Source organism: Haliaeetus albicilla, chromosome 20, assembly GCF_947461875.1.
Source record: "Haliaeetus albicilla chromosome 20, bHalAlb1.1, whole genome shotgun sequence".
In the NCBI taxonomy this organism is placed as follows: Eukaryota; Metazoa; Chordata; class Aves; order Accipitriformes; family Accipitridae; genus Haliaeetus; species Haliaeetus albicilla.
In genome coordinates this window covers 24,263,028-24,284,926 of record NC_091502.1, presented here as the reverse complement: position 1 = coordinate 24,284,926, position 21,899 = coordinate 24,263,028, and the positions used below count along the sequence as shown (strand labels likewise).

The window sequence follows — 21,899 nt, the reverse complement described above, 5'->3', positions numbered from 1 at the left end:
TGCTACAGCCTGGTACACAGTGAGCCTTCACTGCTCATTCACGTTTAGCCTACTGTTCACCTGGACCACCACAACACTCTTACCTCTAAGTTAGAGATAGGAGTTTTGATGGATGGACTGTTCAGTGGGTAAGGAACTGGCTGGATATCTGTGTCCAAAGAGTTACAGTCAATGGCTCAGTGTCCAAATGGAAACCAGTAATGAGTGGTGTCCCTCAGGGCTCCATACTGGCACCAATAATATTTAATATCTTCATCAGTGATACAGACAGCAGGATCAAGTGCATCCTCAGCAAGTTTGCCAACACCACCAAGCTGTGTGGTGCGGTTGACATGCTAGAGGGAAGGGATGCCATCCAGATGGACCTTGACAGACCCATGCGAACCTCATGAAGTTCAACGATGCCAAGTGCAAGGTCCCGCACACGGATCAGGGCAACCCTAAGCACAAATACAGGCTGGGCGATGAATGGATTGAGAGCAGCCCTGAGGAGAAGGACATGGGAATACTGGTGAATGAAAAATTGGACATGAGCTGACAATGTGCACTTGCAGCCCAGAAAGCCAATCGTATCCTGGGCCACTTGAAAAGAAGCATGGCCAGCAAGTCAAGGGAGGTGATTCTGCCCCTGCAGTACTGCATCCAGCACAAGACAGACATGGACCTGTTGGACCGAGTCCAGAGGAGGGCCACAAAAATGATCAGAGGGCTGGAACACCTCTGCTGTGAGGAAAAACTGAGGGAGTTGGGGTTGTTCAGCCTGGAGAAGAGAAGGCTCTGGGGAGACCTTATTGCAGCCTTTCAATGTGTAAAAGGGGCTTATAAGAAAGATGGAGAGAGATGTTTTGCGAAGCCCTGTAGTGACAGGACAAAGGACAATGGTTTTAAACTGAAAGAGGGTAGATTTAGACTAGAGGTAAGGAAGAAGTTCTTTACAGTGAGGGTGGTGAGGCACTGGAACAGGTTGCCCAGAGAGGTTGTAGCTGCCCCATCCCTGAAAGTGTTCCAGACCAGGTTGGACGGGGCTTTGAGCAACCTGCTCTAGTGGAAGGTGTCCCTGTCCATGGCGGGGGGGTGGACTCAAAGACTTTTAAAGGTCCCTTCCAACCCAAACCATTCTATGACTCTATAAATGACATTAAAATAAAATTAAACCACATCAGGTAAAGCACATACAAACTGGGAATATAACATAGAAAATAAGAATGGACTTTAATGAAGCCACAAACAGGACAACCTATACTTTCCTATTACAAATTCAATGCTAATACATTAATGCCTTCTTGCATTAGCTCTGATGAGCTGGCCCACAGCATGATAAGAAAAATACTCCAAAGAAGCTTCCACTTTAAGCAAGACTGTCCTCCAAAACAGAGCACTTTGGAAGCAATGGTTCTCACATGGAGATGCATAAGCAAACTTTTTACTCCCTTAAAACAAAGGTATACAGCAGGCATGTCTGAGGAACATTTTTCTCCTCCTCAGAACATGGTATTGTCTGTCACCATTCACAAAAGCAGAAAATAAACACTCTGAGCAACAATTGCCAATTATACACTTCAGACGTAAGGGCCTTGCCATTGTCCTAAATGCTTAAAGACTACATGATTCTCCTTGATCTCAAGCACCACCTGAAAAGCAAGACTTACTCTCATTTTGAAGCGTGTTAATGGCATCATCCATAATGCAGTCTGGGGAAAATCCTGCAGTCTTCGATAACAACCCCAGCAAGGAAGCAATCTTCAACCTTACAGAGGCATCATTCTCCTGGAAGGAAATAACAGACACTCCCATTCATGTTCCATCTTGAAGAGCGTGAAACACCACACACAGGGAGGACCTATATATAATTCAGCACAAGGGTCTGAATTTTACTGTCAGGCTACTTCCTCCTCCATACATCCACAGCACACCCCATAGAAAATTAAGCATACTAGAATGTTTATCTGGAAGCTTCCAGTACATTTCAAAATTATTCTTTTACTCGTAATTCCTCAAAATTACCTTCATATTGTTTCAAAATTTAAAGTTTAAATAATCAGGTTTTCAAGATGCCGGAAAATTCACTGTTGATAATGTTAATATCTTTGCAAGTTTTTAATGAACAAATGGGGGAATTTTTGAAGATGAACTGAGACTGATGGTCTCTTGACCTCTGCTAAGCAGCAGGGCCTGTGAAATACAAAAAACAACTGTTTCTCTTAATGGTGGAGAGGAATCCTGCAAATCTTTTCCAAAAGAAAGAAACTCAACACAGCAAGGTTAAAGAAAAAAAAAAAAGAAGCATATGTTAGCTGCACATAACTGCTCATTTAAGCAATAGCAAAAGCTGTCACAGGCGATAATTACAGAAATAAGCTTCACAAATTAGTATTCATTTTAAATTGATTTTAAAAGTTCATGCATTTCAAAGAGTTATTATTTTGAGTCTTCTACAGGCTTGTACAAATAAGACTTCTGTTCATAACTGGAAGCTCTCTCTTTTATCATATTGCCAAGGATATCCAATACAGAATAGAAAGACAAAAAGAAGTCTGAATTTCATACTTTGATCTTACCAAGCTATTGTGCAACGCTGAACACAGAGGTGCAGTAATATTACATTTACAAATATTACATCTTTCTACAGGTGCAGAAATATTATGGTTATAACTTTTACGTCTTTCAACAGTGCATAGGAGAGACTTCAGTGTCACACACCCCCCCCCAGTGACAAATGCGATACCTGTGGGAGTAATCTCTTTCTCAGCTGAGCTAAGAAGCATTTTTTCTTTTCAGGGCCGAAATTATGTGCTTGAACAACAGTTACTGACTACTTACATCAATGGTAGGACGCACGGATTTCCACAGTATAACACATTTGGTGCTTACTCACCATTACTCACTAGAGGACAACCCTCTCCACAAATACAGATTAAATCAATGATTTCAAAAAGGACACTTATAAAGGCACGTTTTAAAGCTTTATGAATAACGTCTGCAATGTTTTCCTTACTGACTTACGAGCAGCCACCCACTCCTGAGGGCATTTTCTCCCTCCTTCTGATGCAGTTCTAATTGTCAAGTGAAGGATCAATATCTGGATACTACAAAGCATATACTACTTCTGCTATTTATTTGTTACTTTGCTGTTAAGAATTTTTTGTTGACAAGTTTTTTGTTGAAAATTTTTTCAGAAGTGCTTGAAAAGTGCTTTGTCTGCAGCATAAGAAATAGCTAAAAAGTTGCTCCACGGTTAGAGGAAATTAAGAGCAAGGTAAGGAAACATCAGTCAGGAAGGATTCCGATAAAGTCGAGCCAGCTTTGGACAGTCAGGTTCCCTGGAAAACTTGTCATGTCTTTGCGTCTTGTTAAGTTAATTTAAGACTAATCCCGCAAGCCATCTGCAGGGATAACATAGTCACATCCGTGTCACAGGCTCCTGAAACCATCAACAAAGGGACCAAGTAGCATGATCAGAAACCACTCGGGTAAAGGACTACAGTCACTCACTCTCCTCACTGAGGGGTTCCAACAGCATAGGCAACTGAGTCAGCAACACAGAAGCCTGTGACTCCCTATTCCACATCCGAACCCCAAAAAACAAGACCAGAAGGAGGATTCTGAAAGCACGCTTGGCTCCCAGGTTCAGCACCTTGTAATAATGCTCCAGCAGGATCCTGACAACCCCTTCCACGCTCTCCACTTCCACGGGCTTCCTGGCAAACTGGAGCAGGTACTGCAAGGCATCTGCAGGTGAGGTGGCTTTGCACAGGTCGACATGGAGCGCGGCCGACTTGCTGGGCTTGGTCAGCCGCAGCTTCTTAGCGGACAGGTCCTCGTGCTGCTGCTGCAGGCAGAGGAGATGCAGTTCAGAAACACGGAGCAAATCCTGACCGACTCCTTCCCAGAGTGAACACTCTCTCACCACCAAGCCAGAGGAAACTCCTGTGCCCCACAGCAGTCACTGGCTTCTCTGTGAGCTATCTTGAGAAGGGACACATTCCCAGCTCTCTGGGGCAGCTCCCATCCTGCCCAGGTAGCCCTGATCCCCGGGAAACACTGCTTCTCCCCACTCCAGCTTGGGGCAAACCCTGCCCCTTCCAAACCCCAGACAACCACCCCAGGGCAAACACGGTTTCTCACACACAAACGCCCCAGCCTGCAGCAGCCCGGCAGTGGCGGCCCTCCCCAGGTCGCCCCCTCCCCGCCCTGAGGGGAGCACCCTTCCCCTCCCGCACACCCCCTGAGGCAGCCCCCTTCCCTCCAGGCAGCTCCGGCCTCCCTAAGCCCGGGGTCAACCCCTCCCGCTCCTCCCCAGCCCCTCACGGACCGCACCGGCCCCGAGGCGGCGAGCAGCGCTCCCAGGCTAGGCCCCGCGGCTAGACCGGCGGCTTTTCCCACAGCTCCGCCGAAGCCAACCGCCGCACGGCAAAGCTCGGGGCAGTCCCTGTCCGCCAGGCCCGGCCCGGTGGCGGTGCGTTACCTGGACCACCTTGGTGAACTCCTCGTACACCCGCTTCTTCAGGTGAGCCGCCATGCCGCCGCCTGGCCCTCCGCGGCCGCCGTACGCGCCACCCGGAAGAGAAACCACAGAGTCACCCGCAGGGAGGTGGCAGAAAGAGCGTCCTCTCTTCCCGGCTGGAGGCCGCGCTCTATGGTCAGGCGGCCTCCTGTTGCCATGGGAACGCGGGCCTGACATGGCGGCTGCGGCCTGGCCCGTCCTACAGGCAAACCCCGCGGAGGGGGGCCAGCCCTGTCAGCCCCGCTCATTTCCCCCCCCCCCCCCCCCCAAATACCCCCCGGTTTCGTTAGTACTTGACGTTAGACCATATAAAGGCCAAAATATAAATAGCGTGGCTTGACGTTTCCAGGCAAGCTCGCGTTAGACACAGTGAAAGCTTAGCATGGCCTTCAAACGTGTCTCCTTCGAGGAGAGGGGCACCGAGGAGCCCCCTGACAGACCTGTGTCTAGTTAGGTGACAGGAGACACAGGCAGCAGTTATATCTGTGATGCTGCGTGGCTAGAGGTAGCCAGGGGCGGCCACAGTTTGGTTGCACCTCAGGGACAAGGAGATTTGGGAAGAGGCTGAAGGGTCCGAAGGAGGGCCATGGAGATGACCGAAGGTCTGGAGAACGTGCCCTACGAGGAAAGATGGAAGGAGTTGGGTCTCTTCTCCCTGGGCAGTCCTCAGCACAGTGTTCTCTGTACTTAAAGGGCATCCACAAAGAGGATGGGGGCTCTCTCTTCACAAAGAGACATGTGGAGAAGACAAGGGGCAACGGGTACAAGTTGCACCGGGAGAGATTTCCTCTCAATATAAGAGGGAAATTTTTTACAGTGAGAACCGTCATTCGCTGGAACAACTTCCCCATTGACGCAGTGGAGTCCACATCGCTGGGGGTTTTCGAGACATGACAGGACGGGGTGCTTGATAATCGCATCCATGCTCCCTTTCCCACCAGAGGTTGGGCCAGATGATCCTTCGAGGTCCCTTCCAGCCTGGGCTGTTCTAGAAGACCATCCTTGATAAAACTATTCAAGTTCCTCATGACAGCAGTCCTGTAGTCTTAGGAAGTCGATTGGTTTGAGACTTTAACAATCCTATAATCAGATTTTTGTTCCTAATATCTAATTTCAATCTCCTTTGTTGTGACTTAAGCCAGTTACCCTTTCTTCCACCTTTAGTACATATGAAGAGTAGCTGATCTCCTTAAAGCAGTCTTTTGTCTATTTGTAGCCCTCCTGGGTCTCTCTTCTTCTAGGCTAAGCACCACTGACCACTTGGTTATGATCATAGATATGATCATAGACCCTATTTTCTAAACCTTTTTGCCTTCTTAGACACTGATTGTATCAGTTCTTACCACAGTTATAAATGCGAGACTTCTCAAAGAGTCCCCTCACATCTACAGTAGAACTGCCCTGAGGTCGGTGGCATGACTCCTGACTTTCCCTGGGGGGAAATCTGTGCTAGGATGAGCACATCTGAAACCAAGCTTAATTAGGAATGATTCAAATCCATTAGCATCGAGATAAAACTTCAGATCTTTAGGATTGGGGGGGCGGGGGGAGATGTCAGTAAATAAAGCACTTCTGTATCATTCAAAGAGTTTTTAGAAGTTATTTATTTAACATAACAGAGATCGTTGTCCTTAACTGGAAGAAATCCATGTTCTGAGAAATAAAAGAAATATAATCAAATTAGCCATTATGTTTTTCAGAGTGATTAAAACCAAGCTAACAGCCATCTTCAGTATAAAAATAAACTTATGAATAATAAGATTTTAAAACACAATGTAGGACCCAACTCATGGTCTGTAAAGGAGAATTTGCACTGAGGTCCCAGACTGCCACTTCAGTGGCGCTTCCTTCCCATCAAACCACGGTGGGGTTTCCCTATTCTTCCAGAAGCTTATATATTTAGAAATAGTATTGTAATAATAATGAATGTCATGAGAAAAAGATTAAAATAGTGTGGTCTGATAGAGGAGTGCATGTCCTTAGATTATAAACTCCTCAGATCAGTGATAGTGTTTTTACCTTTTGTTGATCATGGACCATAGCTGAGGTTCTCTGTCTTTCCTTCAGAATAAATAATAAATAACAGTAATAAATACATTGCCTAGAGAATAGGCTGCCCACTGGAGGAACAAGAGGAGAGTGGGGGACCCTGAAATCCTTCTTTTTAACCTAGGTTCTGGTATGGAAAACAGTGAGGAAAAGAGCTTTTGCCTGCTTGTTAGGGATCCAAATTTAATTTGAGCATGTGTTAATGCAGCTGTCAGTGTTTCCATTGGGAATTGCACATATGTGACCTGTTCCTGTTTCACTGGGAGACCAACTCCACGTGTCCACGAGCGTATTTGGGCTTATTAATTTCTCTTGGGTTGAGTGAGGTTGGCTCAACCCTCAGATCTGCCTCTGAATTTATCTAATAGTCAGCAGCACTGAAAGAGTAAAATTCCTCCTTTTCGTATTACCTTTTAAATCGTACAGTTATCCCCTAAAGCCCAAGTAAACAGTGGCTCTTAAGTGCTCTTTAATTTGGCACACGACCAAAGGAGATCCATGTGTTGGCCCATGCATTTCTTCCTGTCCCTCTAGTCATGTCTTAGTCTCCACAGCCCAAGTTGATTTGTTTTAATAATTGCTTTTGTCTGTTCCCCATCGATGGTGGCACTTTGCTACCACCAGGTGAACAGGAACTTGTAGAAGAAGTCATGCGATTTGAAGCGAAAACCTTTTTCAGCAACGTGAGGCTGAAAGGCTATTTTATACCCTTTCTCTTCAACATCCATTTGAATGCAGTCCAGCAGATCAGAAATACTTGGTGCTGCCTTCCAGGGGCCAAACTTCACCACGGATTTTTTATCCATGTCCAAGCTGTTCAAGGCATCCTGACATCTGGCCGCGTCCTCCTCAGTTCTGACCACGCACACAATGACGCTGGACCGGCGGGATGCGACCGCTTCTGCCCTCGCGATGCGGATCATCAGTTCGATGTTCTCACTGTAGTTGGGCACGCGAGCCAGAAACTGCTTCCTCGCCACGAGCTCCCCGAAGATCTGCGGGGAGTCCTCTAGCTGCTTGATTAGAGGTTCGATGTCGTAGAACAATGCCTCCTTGTAGACGTCCTGGATGCACTGGGTGGGCACTTGGTTACTGCGCAGGTACTCCAAGATGTATTTGAAATAGGTGCCTGGCCTGTCGATGAAGAACCTCCCTTCAGAGTCAGTCCTGAGTTTGGGCTGGCCGGTGAACATCTCTGCCAGCTTGGAGCCAGGGTGTTTCTTTAAGGTGCTCAACGTTGTGGTGTACATCTCCCCGCCGACATTTAACTCCACGATCGGTGACAACTGCAAGTATCACAAGGGGACAAAAAACCACAGGTATTACCTGTCTGAGGCCATCAACATGGAAGTGTCAAGGAAAAAAAAAAACGTGATTGTGGCTGGAAATTGGAATGACAGCATGAAGAGCGATATGAGCTCCCACCTCTTGGGGGACAGATGGGAACATCCACCCCATTTATTGCTAAAAGCAGATGCAGGGTGTCTACACAGCCCTTATAACCAGAGCAGCAGAGACATTTCTAAATGTCTAAGTCCTCACCACATCTTTGGGAAGTAGGAAAGTGTCGTTTTGCCAGCGGGGAAGAGGGACAAAAAGCACCCTGCCCAGGGGAGGGGTTGGTGGCTGTCAGTGTCAGTCTCCTGAGTCCCACACAAGCATTGTCCCTGCTGGCCCCTGTCCTTCCAGCAAGAGCCATCTGTGAGCTCTCACTCTCCCCATGTGCAGAGGGGCAAGGATAGAGGTCAAAGCTGTGCAACTCCATTCTTCTCACCCAAGCTGGTGTTTTCTCTTCAAAGAAGGAACTAAAGCTCTTTGAAACTTTAGAAATGGGTGGAATTGGCTTCCACTTGTCTGGGGGTTTGGTTATAAATACTGAAGTAAGACACAAAAATCCAGCATGTCAGAAGTGGAGGACAGAAGCTGTTTAGCAAAACACTTTAAAGATGTATGACAGCTCTAGCTAGGAAGTAAAATAATTCATGCAACTGATAGGGATTTAAGAAGGAAGAATGTAAAGTTTGTGTTTGGATTTATTTTATTTCACCATGCATTAACACCACTGCTATCAGAAACACATTGGAGGAGGCCTGAATGCCCAGAAAGCCGGACCTGGTGTCCGGTCTGCCCTTCCTGACGGTTCAGTGCTAAAGAGTTTTAACAGCCTCCCTTTGCACTCAGTCATTTTTTATAGTACTCAGTAGAGAACAAGGAGAGGGAAGAAAGGAGACAGCTATTTTCCCTCCTGCTGTCACTGCTGTAATGCAAGTCACATGCCTGGCTGGGACCACACCTGCCATTGGGAAGGCACGAGTCAATAAACAACCCTTTTGTCCAAGAGCTCACCTGCTCTTTCTTGGATCTGATCAGCAAGGATCTGCTTCAGTGCTGCTGGTCACATGCCTCAAGTGAAGCGTGTACTTAAGTGCTTAGCTGGATCCCACAAGTACAGACCCATGCAATGACGTGAGCTGATCTCACAGCTCACACCAGGAGGAGGGGAAGCTCCTGCTGCCCTCTCCTTTTTCCATCCTTGTACCTACCTACATGCTTCTGTTGCTCACCTCGTGCCAGCTCTGCTTCTCCTTCATCTTACTGAGCTGAGGCTCACTGAGGATTTAACAAGCATCAGAGGTGGCAAAAAGAAAAGACTGGGAACAGGCAACCTGGAGCAGGGGGCGACCTTCCCTTTAAACAGCAGCAAGCTATCAGGTTTAGCAGAAATTTGCTCAAAGCCTAGGCAAGCCAGGGAAACAACAGAAGATTCAGGCCAAAGACCCAGCTGGAATATTGCTTTACCCTAGTGTTGGTGGCTCCATCTCGGGGGCAATCATTTGCACTAGGGCCAAGGAGATGTAAAAAATTATTCTGTCTGAGACTGTGTGGTGATTTCCACCCACTGAAGGGCACAGCCCAAAGCTGTTTCTTTAATAAAGCCTCTCAGTTAGGAAATTTGCCATTAGTGCAAGTGATAACAACAACCTTCCCTGGCAGGGATCATTTGGTAAAGTGTCTCACACCTTTGAGCCTTTGCTCCGTTTTCAGATGGCAGTTCAGATGTTTCATGCTGTTTGTCACTAATACAAATGGGTGACATGTTCTTCATTAATGCAGTAGCCCAACTAACCTTATGTTCTCAGATCTTGATTAATGGTTTTGGCCTGGGACTGAACTGGTTCCCAGCAGACTGGGAGTACTGGCACCAGCTAATTCCCAGCTCTGTAATTAGCCAGTGAGGTGACACTTAGGAAAGTCATTCCACAAATCTGTGCCCCAGTTTATTAATCTGCAAAACAGTCACCTCCTTGGGGAAGCATTCTGCAACCTACACCTGAAAAGTGCAACACAAGAAGGTTGGATTTTTTAAAGACAGAAAGGTCTGGGGAGAGGCTGTACAGCTAGCAAAGAGAAGAGAAACTGATTAGCAATAGACTGAGGGCAGAGGAGACGAAAAGGAAAACATTATCTGATCTCATCACTGATTTCTGCCTAGTAATATGCTGCTTCTCTGAGATTGCCATTAATTTTCCTTAGAGCTAGAAAAACTACTGCTCCCACCTGATGATTCTGCATATCTGCAACACAGGGCAGCTTTTGCATCATTAGAGACTCTAAGAACTGTTGAAAAACCCCAAAACGCACAACAGGCTCTTATTTAGGGATCTGATCAATTAATATTAAATTAATTCCACCTCTTGTCAAAGGAGAAAAAGAATGACTCTGGTTAATTGCTGTTGCCAGATCTTGTGTGCTTGCGAGGGACGTGGCCCTTCTGTAAGCAAACTGGTGCAAACAGGTCAGAGTCAGGCACAGCTTTTTACCTAGAGTTCTCTTCTTGGTTGCATATCTGGCAAGCCCTGGTGTCTTCAAAATAGCAGGTGGGGTTAAAAAACCCCTCTAATGTAGCCCAAAGGGGATGCTTTGATCCCACAGGAGGAAATTGTGCCCCAGAGCCCATACCTTATTCACCGTATGCAGGCTACTGGTGACCTGCTTCCCAAGGGGCCTGTGCTCCGACGAAATGTTCATCTCCACGGGAACTGACAGCTCAGTGGTGTGGGAAAACCTGCTGCTCAGTGCTCGGGTCCTGCCCCACACGCAGGATGGCTCCTCGCCGTGCTCCAGTCCTCTTTCTCTTGTTTTTTTTCTTCGTTGGGTCAGGTTTTTTTCCAAGCTCCCAACCCAACCGCTGCGCCGGCGGCTCTGGTTTTGCTCCAGGCACAGCTCTGGTACAGGTTGCAGGTGCAGGGAGAGGGGAGGGAACAGCCTGAAAGCGGAACTATTTGCTGATTAGTTTTCTGGCAACCAGCAAGGTCCAGGGTGGACTTGGGCTGGCTGCCAGTGCACACCTCCTGTAATACTATCTGTGCGGTGACTAAAAGCCAAATAATCCTTTCCAAAGGAGGCCCCGTGCCCAGAGCACCTCCGAGGAGCCCCGCAGTGTGTGCCCGTGTGACCGCCTCTGCCTTGTGAACTGGTTGTATTGGAACCAGTAAACGTTTTCACAGCTTTTTGGCCTCCATGTGCTGCTGTTTTAAAGCAGAGTTTATCCCAAACCACCTCATTGATCCCATTTGTCATACCCATCGATGACGGATCAGGGTGTCTACAATCTGACCAAGGTGGTGGCATTTTCTTCCTTGCCAGTACAATCTCTGGGCACTGAGTAATCTGTGCAAGTTAAATAAAACCAAACCTGAATCTCTGCTTGAGCCTGAACTGTTTTTTCAATTGGTCATAAATATTTGATTAGTATCTTTGCATGACATTGTTTTCTCATATCCTGTATCCACCAGGTACTGAAAGTGGAGAGCACCACAGATTTAGTGGTAGTGGGACTGTTTCTCGCAGCATTGAAACACTCACAAGGATGTCTGGGTTCATTTTTTAAATGCAGAGGATCAAATCAGAGTAAGCCTAAATAACCTCTCTAGATCTGGACCACAGGTCTGCAGAGGCTCCTTGGTTTTATTCTTGGTATTTCTGAGTGCACTGTTGCTTTCAAATTTGTCTTCAGGCCACTCATCGCTTCTGTGTCTTTGTTCCATTATGGTGGCAAAATTGCTGTGGACACGATTGTCCAGAGATGTAAGTCAATGTTTGTAATAAGAGACAATATCTTTTATTAGATCAGCTGATATAGATGGATAAAAACATCCATGCTTTAGGGCACACAAGGCTTTCTCAGGTCTGTCAGATCCTGTTTCAGCTTGCTTAGTTTTTTTTCCATTTTTTTCCAGTTTCTGTTGGTCTAATAAAAGGTTTCATCTCCTCTACCAACCTTGCCTCATTCTCTTTCATTTCAGGCTGCTTCCTGATACCAGCAATCAAAGGGAAAATCTCAGACAAATACAGCACTGCCTTAAAATCTTCCTGGGGGAGATTTTAATGATGAAAAATGACAGCGTGGTATATAAGGAAACTATCTGCACAAAATCTGCATTGTGCTTATGGACACCAGCTTTGCTGGTTTTCCATCCTCCAAGGATTTTGCTGGATCTATATCCTCTCAGAATAGAGCATCGATCTGACCAGAAGCTTGAGGCACATAGCAAAAAAGGGTTATAATTTGCACTGATTCACTTACTTTGAGAATAAAGCCAGTCCTCTCCCAAGGCTCCATCAAAGCTGGACCTATATTCTTTTGAATGCTTTGTGCATTTGGGTGAACCTCTCATCGAACCCAACTTGCATTTTACTTCTGCTGCTCTGAAGCATCCTGAGGGATCTTCAATAATAACCTGTGTCTGAGTTATCTCTGCTGCTTTGAATTTCCCCTTTGCCAGACCAGAAGAATAGCAGTGCTGGATGCACTAGTGAGATCTGCTTGGGAGGCCAGGTTTTGTGACCTGTAATAAATTTTAAAAAATCAATGATTATTGGAAAATGGGGAGAGCTGGAAGATCAGCATGTTCTGGGCTTTTGATTCCTGCAAATCCCATTCTTTGGGCTGGCTCACGTAGGTGCTTCAGAAAATACCCTGGATGTAACTGGCGGAGGTGGAGTTCAGAGTCATTCTATACGGCACGTCCTCGATGCTGGAGGTGATAACCTTTCAGTACTGCAGCTGCAGAACTGGATAGACAGGTGGACTGTCACCTCTCTGCTCCCATAAGCTTTTCACTTGGGAAGGGTGAAGACCAGTAGAAGAGGTTACTTTTTTCAAAAGCTCATCTGAAACGTTTCCCCAAACCAGAATCAAGGGTGGCCGAAGCAGTTTGAGGCCAAACCTTCAATGCCGCAGTGCAGATTCTTACCACTTCAGCAAAATGACTAGTTGTTAGCTGATGTCCACAAATCTTTTCTACTGCTAGGCCAACCAAAGCTGGTCCTTCAGTCTGATGAACATACTGGTCTGGTTCCCCCACTCTTTTACTCCTTTTTTACATCTTGGCCACTTTTGCTGGCACATTATGGGACAAAGAATCAGCCTGAAAGTCTGTGAAGTATTTTGGCTGGAAGTCACCATGTATGAGAAAAATCTGATTGTTATTATTTGTGCTGCTTCTGGGACTTTTTAATCCCACCAACTGCACGTCTTGCTTTAAGATGGCATTTTTCAGTCCTGCTATACAAATTACTCCCAGTTGGATTTTTTTCCCCCTTTTCAATAAGGATTTGATTTAAACTGCCAAATTAATCTGATCTCAAAAGAGGCCTTAGGAAGAACTTCTCACAGCCCAAGCCATTGGCATATCGCTGCCTGCCCAGGGGGATTTGGTGCCTTTTTTTTAGGTGGTCACATCAGGGGTGGCATCCTGGATTACTAGGACCACACATTTGACCTGTTTGGTGTCACAGCTTTTCTGGGCAGGCATCCGACTCTGCATCAAAGCCCTCTGTGCCTGCACTAAGTGGAAACAGTCACTCTTGCAGTTTGTCAGTCCTCCTTTTACCCCATGGTGAAAGGCATGCTGAGGAAACCAGTGGGTGGGGGAGCAGCCCATGAAAGGCAGAAGTGGGATCAGGGTTTTGGAAAGTTCTGGAGGAGACAGCTCTGACAAGGCTCTCAGCAGTCCACGCTGCTGGTAACAGCTGGCTGAGGCTGGTTTGAACCTCATTCTTCCCTTGAGAAGGAAGTAAAAAGCCAAGACCATGAACATCTCCATAGCCTCAGGCGACCAGGGTCCTGGGATTCCCACAACCAGCAGCTCCATTGTAGCTGCTGCTCTGCACCCCCTGGAGACTTCTGGCCACAGCTGTGCTGTTTCGGGGAGGTTAGTGGGGTTTATGCCTTTGGGGAATGGGGTTTGATTTGTACTAAGATGGAATTTCCACCCAGGATCTCTGTTGGGCTTTATGTTTGTTATCAGTTGGCCTGGATGCCTGAAATCCTTCATCCTTTGGGCCTTTTAAAGCTGCGACTGATGCACGGATGGTCTGTTGGGCCTCCACGTGCTTGCTGTTGAGCAAAGAAAGAGAGGTCTGAGGATGTTTGCAGAGGAGATCAAGCAGGATCGGCAAGGTCCTGCCCTCAAAGGGGAGGCTGCTGAGACCTCTTGGAGAGGCTGACTTCCCAAATGGGTCACGCAGCCATGAGGAGGACAAGGAAGAAGAACCAGTTAAATGTTCTTCAGTCCTCTCCTGACTCCTTGAGCACCGTGATGCTTCAAGCCATCTGCCTATTCTGCTTGGCATGGCCACTGGCCCTGACATTTCTTTTGTAGACCCGTCAAAAGTAGATTTCTCTCTGCCCACGTGTTTTTTTTTAACAGAATAGGGTTATTTCCAAGACTGTAAGCTCTTTCAGGCAGGGACCATCCTTTCACTGTCTTTGCATGAAAGGATTAGCCTGTGCCTGGACCTTGTACGAGCAACCACAGTATGAATCATAAGAATAATCATACTAATGCTGAGAACTTTGTGTCTGCCAAAGAATGAATAACTTGACAAAGGCTTTGTGTGGAATAAATATGTGGTTTTTGAAAATTGTATAAATATGTACATAACAATGAACTGGGTTTGGAAAATATTATTAGCCACAGAAGTATTTTTAACAGATTTCCTTAACACATTGAATTGGCAGCTTCTGTTTAAGAGAATTAGATCAACAACATTCAGATTTGGGTTTTATGCCCTAGTACAAGTAAATACACTAAATCCAAGGGGAAAAAAAAGAATTACATGCTTAAAACAGGAAGGGAAATGAGAAGTTCAGATGTGGGGAAGCAGCCGGGAGCAGCTTCTGTTTGCCTTTCTCCTCTTGTTCCCTCTTCTCCAGTATCTAAGTAAGTTTCTCAAGGGGATAAAGCCCTTTTGCTCTGCACCATTTGCCTGGAACATGGAGGTGACAATCCGTACCTGATCTCCACCCTTCATGGTGTATTACAGCCACTTAGCATTATCACTGCTGGGAGTGATGATAAATCGGTGGAAAGGGCACCTAAAGAAGCTGATTCCCAGGACACATCTGCTCCAGGGCATCTCAGTGGAGGAGATTTCTGTGGAAAGCTAGGGAATGAGCCAAGTTATTTTAAACAGTGATGGATAGGTTAGCAAAGAGGAGAGGCAAGAAACTTGGCACAGCTCTTCTGAACTACCATGTGGATAGTATTCATTCCAGCTGGGACTTGGCAGGGCATCCCGATCTCTGTCCTGGAGTTTTCTGCAGGATGCACCAAGACAAGCCAGGTCTCTTGCAAAGGTCACAAGAAAAACAGATTTTTTTTTTTGTCTTTTGAAGCCCATTCACTGACTCCTGCAAATTGCCAGGTTGCTCTAGTGACCTGTGGCTAGCCTGTGCAATTTGTGAAGCATCTCTTTGTCACCGGTCATGAGCACTTGGGATCCATGAGTCACTGTCCTCACATCAGCTGTCACTGACATCGCTCCACCTGCACCCTGCACGGCCAGATCCTGGGGATTTGTTCCTAGTGGAGCCCGCAGTGCCCAGTGAGGGGGACACCCTCACATGGGCAAACTTCTACCATAGCCGGACGAAGCGTGATATGGCTGAAAAGCAAAACCATCAGCAGTTTGCTTTAGCTGTGCTCAGGAACTGCACCGGTGAAGCTGGGCTGGTGGCTCTGCAGTCCAGGAGCCACTCCTAAATCAAACAGCTACATGCTGTGCAAACACCGTTGGCATTTCTACCTGCTGCCTTCCAGTTGTTTGTCAGCTCCACCCACCTTCACGGACCTGGGGAATGCGTGGCTGGTGGCTTGTATCAAGAGCTGAGCTGGCTTTGGACAGGTCCCAGGACACCATCGAAAGCCAGAGGAGCAAAATGCCTCCTGGCCAAGCAAGTGCATGCGCCGTCCCCAGTGGATGAACGGGGCGAGGCATCCTTGGGATACAGGCTTAAACACTCATATTGCCATCGGTTAAAGCAACCCAACAGGCCCATCAGTGTCCACATTCCTGAGAAACCACATTATTCTACTGATCCTCATGCCCGCTGACTTCTTTCCCGTGTTTATATCGTGTTCAGCTTAGGTTGTAGGCTTTCTTGGAGCAAGAAGCCAAACTAGATACAACAGTGCCCTCTTCTTGGCCGTCTCTCTCATGTGCTTTCCCTTCCTGAGCTCTCTCCCAACGCTTGACATGCCACGTGAAGTGTGTGGGGCAGAGCTGAGTGTATGGGTGCCACTATTCCCAGGTCCCTGTCACACAGCAGTCCTATTGAAGGTGTTAGCATGAGTCCATTCAGTTGGTCGCTCCATCTCGAGGGACATGGGGTTGTCTCTAGTCCAAGTTCAGGCTGATGCTGTCGGCCTAACCAGAAAAAAGATGATCTGCAGAAAAGAGGATTATTTCAATGTAGTCTATGAAGGATGGCAACCCGGCCAGTGGGTTTATGCCTGGTCTTATTGCTGAGGCTACAACTCACTTCTCCCAAGCCGGTGGAAGGAGAGGAAAGACTGGGCCAGTCATGGAAAAAGCAAGGCTGAGAGATAAGACCATTTGCTGCCAGCTAGATGCACAGAAATAAGGAGGGAAAGAGAAGACAGACTTTGGCTGTGTATCTGTGGGACCCTGTGAGACCAAGGTTTCAATCAAGAGGAAATATTTGGGCATCTGCTGTGGAAATAAGCTGCTGGGGAGCTAGAGAAAGGATCTACATTCCTGGGGCTCCCTCCGGGTATCAGTGGCAGATATCTCTGTCCCCTGGTGAGATGTTCCTGCCAAAGGATATGTGGTTTGGCAGTATTTTTTCCAGCACCTCCTCCCTTGACTTGGGCTGTTGATGCAATTGGATGGTTTATACAGTTCCCATTTCACACATTATTCACATTTTGCTGACGCTTTCTGCATTACAGCAGCTCAGACTGGGTGTTATAGGGGCATTTCCCAACGTTCACACCATTGCAGAAATGCCTTGTTCCCTTTGCAGAGCTTCTATGCAATGATAAGCTCTGGTTTTTATCAACTCCTGCCCTGTTTCCCTGATGGGTGCTTTGGCACAATATTCACAACAGTTTATGGATACTTTGATTTGTCCTTGTGCAATGCTGGGTCTTTCAGGGAGTGTCTCTCTCTAAGAAACCCTGGGAGAACAGAATGCAGCAAACGAGAAATTGCCCTTGCTCTGCACATTGTGTCTTCCCCCTAAGTCAAAGCTCTGAATGAGTATTAACTCTTAAGCAAGGAGAAGAGGAAGCTGAGGACCAGACTGGCAAAAGGTTGACCAGGATCAGACAAGGAGTGCTGGGCAAAAAATAGACCGTTCACAGGTCCTGAATTCTATGTCATAAATTCTTCCCCTCTGAAATCTGTGTCTGCTCCCTCCCCATGAAAAGTTTTGTCTGAAACAAAGATTAACATGTATGCATATATATACAAAATAATGTATATGGAATGTATCTCTGTGTAAGACGTACATGTGTGCCTTACAAATATTTTTGTCCCCTCACCATGTATATGTGTGAGTCCTTTTTATTTGCATTCTGGTTTTGAGCTTTAAAATGCTTGCATAGCACTTTTTAAGATAATTCCCTTAGTCACAAGGGGCAACAAGTCTTTCTCTTAAACAAATGACTAGATATTTATCTAATCACATGGATGAACACAGGGAAAAAGCTAAATGAATCCTAGTAAGATGAGGAGAGCTGGAGATGCTGCAGAGTTTTGCTGTACCCATCAAAGACACCCAAACATGCCCAGTTATGTATAATACTAACCATACATTTTAAGCTAGTAATGCCTCTGTACCCCCTACATTACCATCCTCAGAGCTGTGGGTGGGCAAGATGTAGGAATTTCTCCCAGGCCTCTGCCTGGTTGGTAGAGGGGCTACAGACAGACCTGGGTCTTCCAGCCCCTGAGTCTTTCCCCATGGCCACAGCAGGAGAAGCCTGAAGAGCAATAGTGAGACTGCCAGGCTCACGTTATCCTCTTTGCTGAGACACTTTCCCAGTCCCATTGCCCTACACGGCACTGTCTTATATTTTCAGCCTTGGTGGGTCCCCAAAGTCTCAGGGAAGGTAACAACAAATAGGAATACTGAGCAAAAAATAATATGTCTTTTCTTTTGCCCAGCATCATCTTCTCCTTCACAGAGGAAGGGAAAATGTACAGAAGGATTACTCTCCTCAGTTGTAACAGAACCTTCTGCTTTTTTCTAGTCCATCAGATAGTCTCTGCCAACCAGCTGACAAAAAAAGGATGCTAACGAGGGAACGTTTAGGGGGAAGGAGTTTTTTGTTGGGTTGTTTGGGGTTTTTTGTTGGTTTTTCTTTTTTTTTTTTTTTTTTTTACTGCGCAAGAGCCACAGGTACACAGGAGAGGCCACACAACTCTTCACACCCTCATGGCATGGGCCAAAGGGAAGCTGACCTGGTTTGGCTGACGCATAAACTCACTGCTCAGCAGGCAGCCAGGGAGCTCGTCTCTTCTTGTGGTCAGTACACTGCAGAGAGGGTCTTCATTAACACAACTAGGTTCCTTATCAGTCTTCATCTATTAAAGCAGCATAAAGGGGATCATGTTTAGTTTTGATCTATAGCAAAACTCTGCCTGGGTATGGGATGATCCTGATTGTCAAAGAGAATGTATTCCCCTGAGGAATTATGTGGGGCATAAGGTGTCCCCAGACCACTGCTAGGTTCCTTCTGTGCAAGGACTGTAGGAGAGTCGGTGCTTCTGGGGTGTTTTTGAGGCTGTGCAGAGATTTAAGCATGACTGATTTTGAGACAGCATCTACCATTGCTGAGAATATCAGGACAGGGGGTGTGGTGGGGGGATGCTTTGAAGCCACAGTGCATTTCATTGTTAAATTGTGCAATAATTTTTCTTTTTTTTCTGTGCTATTAAGATTTCACTAAAATAAAAGCAAGGCATGGAGTTCCTGCTTTTCTGTTTCTTTACAGTGCTGTGGAGCTTCAAAGTGCTGCTGAGCAATCAGGGCCCCACTAAAGGGGTTAACATGAACATGAACCCATGACCAAGGCATGGAGCTGCCTCCAGGTGATGGGAAGAAACAGGAACCATCTGCAGAACATTTGCTCATTTTAGACTGAGACTTGTAGAGCTGATGAGTCTCTGGTTTCAGTCTGAAGGATGTTATTTCACTCTTGTGATATGGCAGATTCAGAGAGCACGTGCAGCAACACATGCAACACAACTGGGGCCTGCAGCCCAGGGCATGGTCACAGTTCTCCTCTCACCACAGATGCTCACAGATCTCTAGTTTCTTTAATCAAAAGTGCAAAGCTGATGGAGGACCAGTGTTTGTTCAGCCAAAGCAGCGCTATTTCAACAACTGAATTTGTTTTAAAATGGCCTGAAGAGGCAAGGGGACGTCTCCCTTTAGTGCCCAGCTCAGTAGGACTTCTCCAGGTGATGTGTCTGGGAGGGAAGGAGTCACCTGGAGGTGGGACCCAGCTTGTGCTGATGACTCCAACCCCCCCACGCAGGGCTTGCACCCCCTGCCCACCCACCCAGTGAGGGCTTTGCCCCTGGTCTCCCCACAGCTCACAGGAATCGAATGTGAGCAAAATCCTGCCTTCCTATTAACCCCAGCTGAGCATCCCCTCCTCCTCCTCTGCCCCTAGCTCTGGAGGGTGCCATGGCGAAGCAGGGAGGAGGCAGAATTGCCTCCTGGTGTTGCTGGGGCTGGCGGGGATTGCGGCAGGTTGTCCCCAGGGCTGTGTGTGGTGGAGATGGTGCTGGGTCTGAAGGGCTGGATGAGTGTGGGCCGAGGGAAGGGATGTGCAGGTACCGATTGGGGTGGGGAGCTGAGAAGTTGGGGGTCCAAGAAAGGAAAGGATGCTGGGGAAGGGAAGGAAGGATGCTGGAGAGCAGGTTGGGATCCCAGCACCCAGAACAGGGCGATGGTAGGATTACACCAAGCTTTTGCAAGGTGGGAGAGCCATCCATCCTGACGCAAACCCAATTCCCACTCCCTGCCAGAGAAACCCAGCTCACCTCCCTGCACTGGAGTGTGGCCTCGGTGGCCAAGGTCCCCTCATCCTCATGGGCCGGGGGACAGTAGCTATGCAGAAGCGACAGCTGGTAGGAAACACAGGACACATTTGCACAAGGCTTTGCGTTTCATTTACATTATCAAAGAGACCGGTTGGCGGGGTTTAGGCACAAGCAGAAAAAAGCATAGCTTCGAAGTTACAGATGCCTTCTACAAAGCAATAACATGAAACACTCATTTCTGCCCCGCAGAAATCCTCCTGGGACAGGGCTGAAACAAAGCAGCAAGGTTGCCAGTAGGATCAGCTGCAGGGCGAGTCGAATGGTACAGGCAGCGCCCGGCGGGCAGACGGCCGAGTTCTGGGCTGCTCACGAAGGATCTTCCTCGGTGGGACTTGGCACAGGAGAAAAAGTGCCGCTGGGCTGTGGACGACAGATCACCCTGTGGGGATAACAAACACAGTTTGGCCAGGATGTCCTCATTCCTGGCTTGGTTTCCTCCAAAAGGAGGGTTAACATTGTAAAGTCCCTATTAGTGCTCCCTGTTGTTGCTGTCACCTTTCTACGCTCTCCATTTCACTACAAGGACCTTGACTGCGAGCCCCATCTCTGGTGAGCCACAGGGATGTGTCCCTCAGGGATGAAAGTCCCACCATCATGGAGGATGGGTTTGCTTTCCAGGCTATGGAAAGATTGAAGTGTCTGAGCCGTTTGCAGGTGGCGTGTCAAATTTAGACATTTGGAGACCTGAATGTGCCAAATTGCTCCCTAAAAATGACTCTGTTGTGTTTTCCATCAGAGAAAAAAAGAAAAACAGCTGGAGCACCAGTGTCTGGCAGCTCTGGAGTCCAGAGCTCAGGGTCCTCCAACCACCCTGCCCTTTTGTCCCTGGGATCTTTTGTCTCTGCCCAGCAGCAGCCAGACATTGCCTATGCTGCAAGGAGCCTTGGGGCCAACGCGGAGCTCACAAAGCGACCTTTGTTCAGTGGCACAGCTTGCACCAGTGGGCAATTGAGAAAGACAAATCCAGGAGGATGTATCTGTTGAGCAATGAAGTGCAGACTCATAACTCCTGGGATTTGGGGGTGTGACGCAAACATTAGAAAGCGACCCAGCTATGGGGCAAGAGGACAAAGTGTGTTACCCCTCAGCCAGCTCCTCCTTGGCACAGCATCTCCCCAGGCTCTTACCTCAGAGGCTGGGGGTGCAGGCTCAAGAGCTGGACTGATCTTCACTGAGGTTGATCTGCTCCAGGATCTGGCTGTACCGCCGGGTCAGGGCTTTGGTGTTTTTGGTGAGGTCTGTCAGAACTTGCTGCAAGCCATTGACGTGATGGGACAAGCGCTCTTCCAGATTGCTGTCTGCACCCTCATCTAAGGCTGTATCGGCATCGGTGCGAGGCAGGCTCTGGTCATTGACGGAGGCCAGCCCTTTCTCCACCACGGGCTTGATGGCCTTGAGGAGCTGGTAGCGCTCGTAGAGGTCCGCGCGGCCGCCCGTGGCCGGGGCCGCCCCCTCCTGCTGCGGGAAGACCCCTCGGAGCAGGCTGGGGAACATCACCTCCTGCTCCATCTTCTGGGTGGCCGAGAAGTACTGCTCCATGGCCCCGCTCCCGCGGCTCCGGCAGCGCCGCTCTGCTCCCTTCTTGGGGTGCCGCCTGCTCCCCGTCCCCGCCGAGGGCTTTTTATGCGGGACCGGGGCACGTCCCTCCTCCGCTGTCCTCTCCTGCCAGCCTGGAGCCGGGCTGGACGGCCGTGGGGCCGGGCTTGGCTCCAGCCCAGCTGGGGCTCGGCCACGCCGTGGCCCTGGCTCTCTGCCGTCCGTCCCGGTCCGGCCTCCCGTGGCCTTGGCCCGAGCTGGACGGGGTCCTGCTGCGTCCCCGCGCCGGGTGCTGCGGGGCGGACGGGAGCGGAGGGGACGGGGACCTCTCCTCTCCTGTCCCCACCATCCCCACGGTTCCTGGGGCACCAGGAGCGTGGGGCCA

The 21,899-nt window shown here is 48.1% G+C and overlaps 3 protein-coding genes across 4 annotated transcripts in view; all 3 read right to left on the bottom strand.

Moving 5' to 3' along the window:
* Window positions 1-4,558, bottom strand: part of INTS4 (integrator complex subunit 4) — a 39,276-nt gene extending 34,718 nt beyond the window's left edge. Inside the window, exons 1-3 of one of the 2 annotated variants that reach the window (XM_069808559.1) lie at window positions 4,466-4,558; window positions 3,635-3,829; window positions 1,650-1,767 (exon numbers count right to left, since the gene is read on the bottom strand). In XM_069808559.1, coding sequence (XP_069664660.1) covers window positions 1,650-1,767; window positions 3,635-3,829; window positions 4,466-4,519 — 367 coding nt within the window. In that variant the 5' untranslated portion in view covers window positions 4,520-4,558. The remainder of the gene's footprint in view (window positions 1-1,649; window positions 1,768-3,634; window positions 3,830-4,465) is intronic. The other variant, XM_069808561.1, reaches the window with a different exon arrangement.
* A 1,604-nt stretch (window positions 4,559-6,162) lies between these two features.
* On the bottom strand, window positions 6,163-10,916 carry KCTD14 (potassium channel tetramerization domain containing 14). The gene is made up of 2 exons (XM_069807901.1): window positions 10,514-10,916; window positions 6,163-7,839 (listed from the first exon to the last, which is right to left on the bottom strand). The coding sequence occupies exons 1-2, from the start codon at window positions 10,580-10,582 to the stop codon at window positions 7,168-7,170; spliced, it is 741 nt and encodes a 246-aa protein (XP_069664002.1). The 5' UTR covers window positions 10,583-10,916; the 3' UTR covers window positions 6,163-7,167.
* A 9,108-nt stretch (window positions 10,917-20,024) lies between these two features.
* Window positions 20,025-21,853, bottom strand: LOC138690179 (mid1-interacting protein 1-B-like). The gene is made up of 2 exons (XM_069808556.1): window positions 21,106-21,853; window positions 20,025-20,357 (listed from the first exon to the last, which is right to left on the bottom strand). Exon 1 carries the CDS (start codon window positions 21,515-21,517, stop codon window positions 21,128-21,130), a length of 390 nt encoding a protein of 129 aa, XP_069664657.1. The 5' UTR covers window positions 21,518-21,853; the 3' UTR covers window positions 20,025-20,357; window positions 21,106-21,127.
* Window positions 21,854-21,899: the final 46 nt, after the last annotated feature.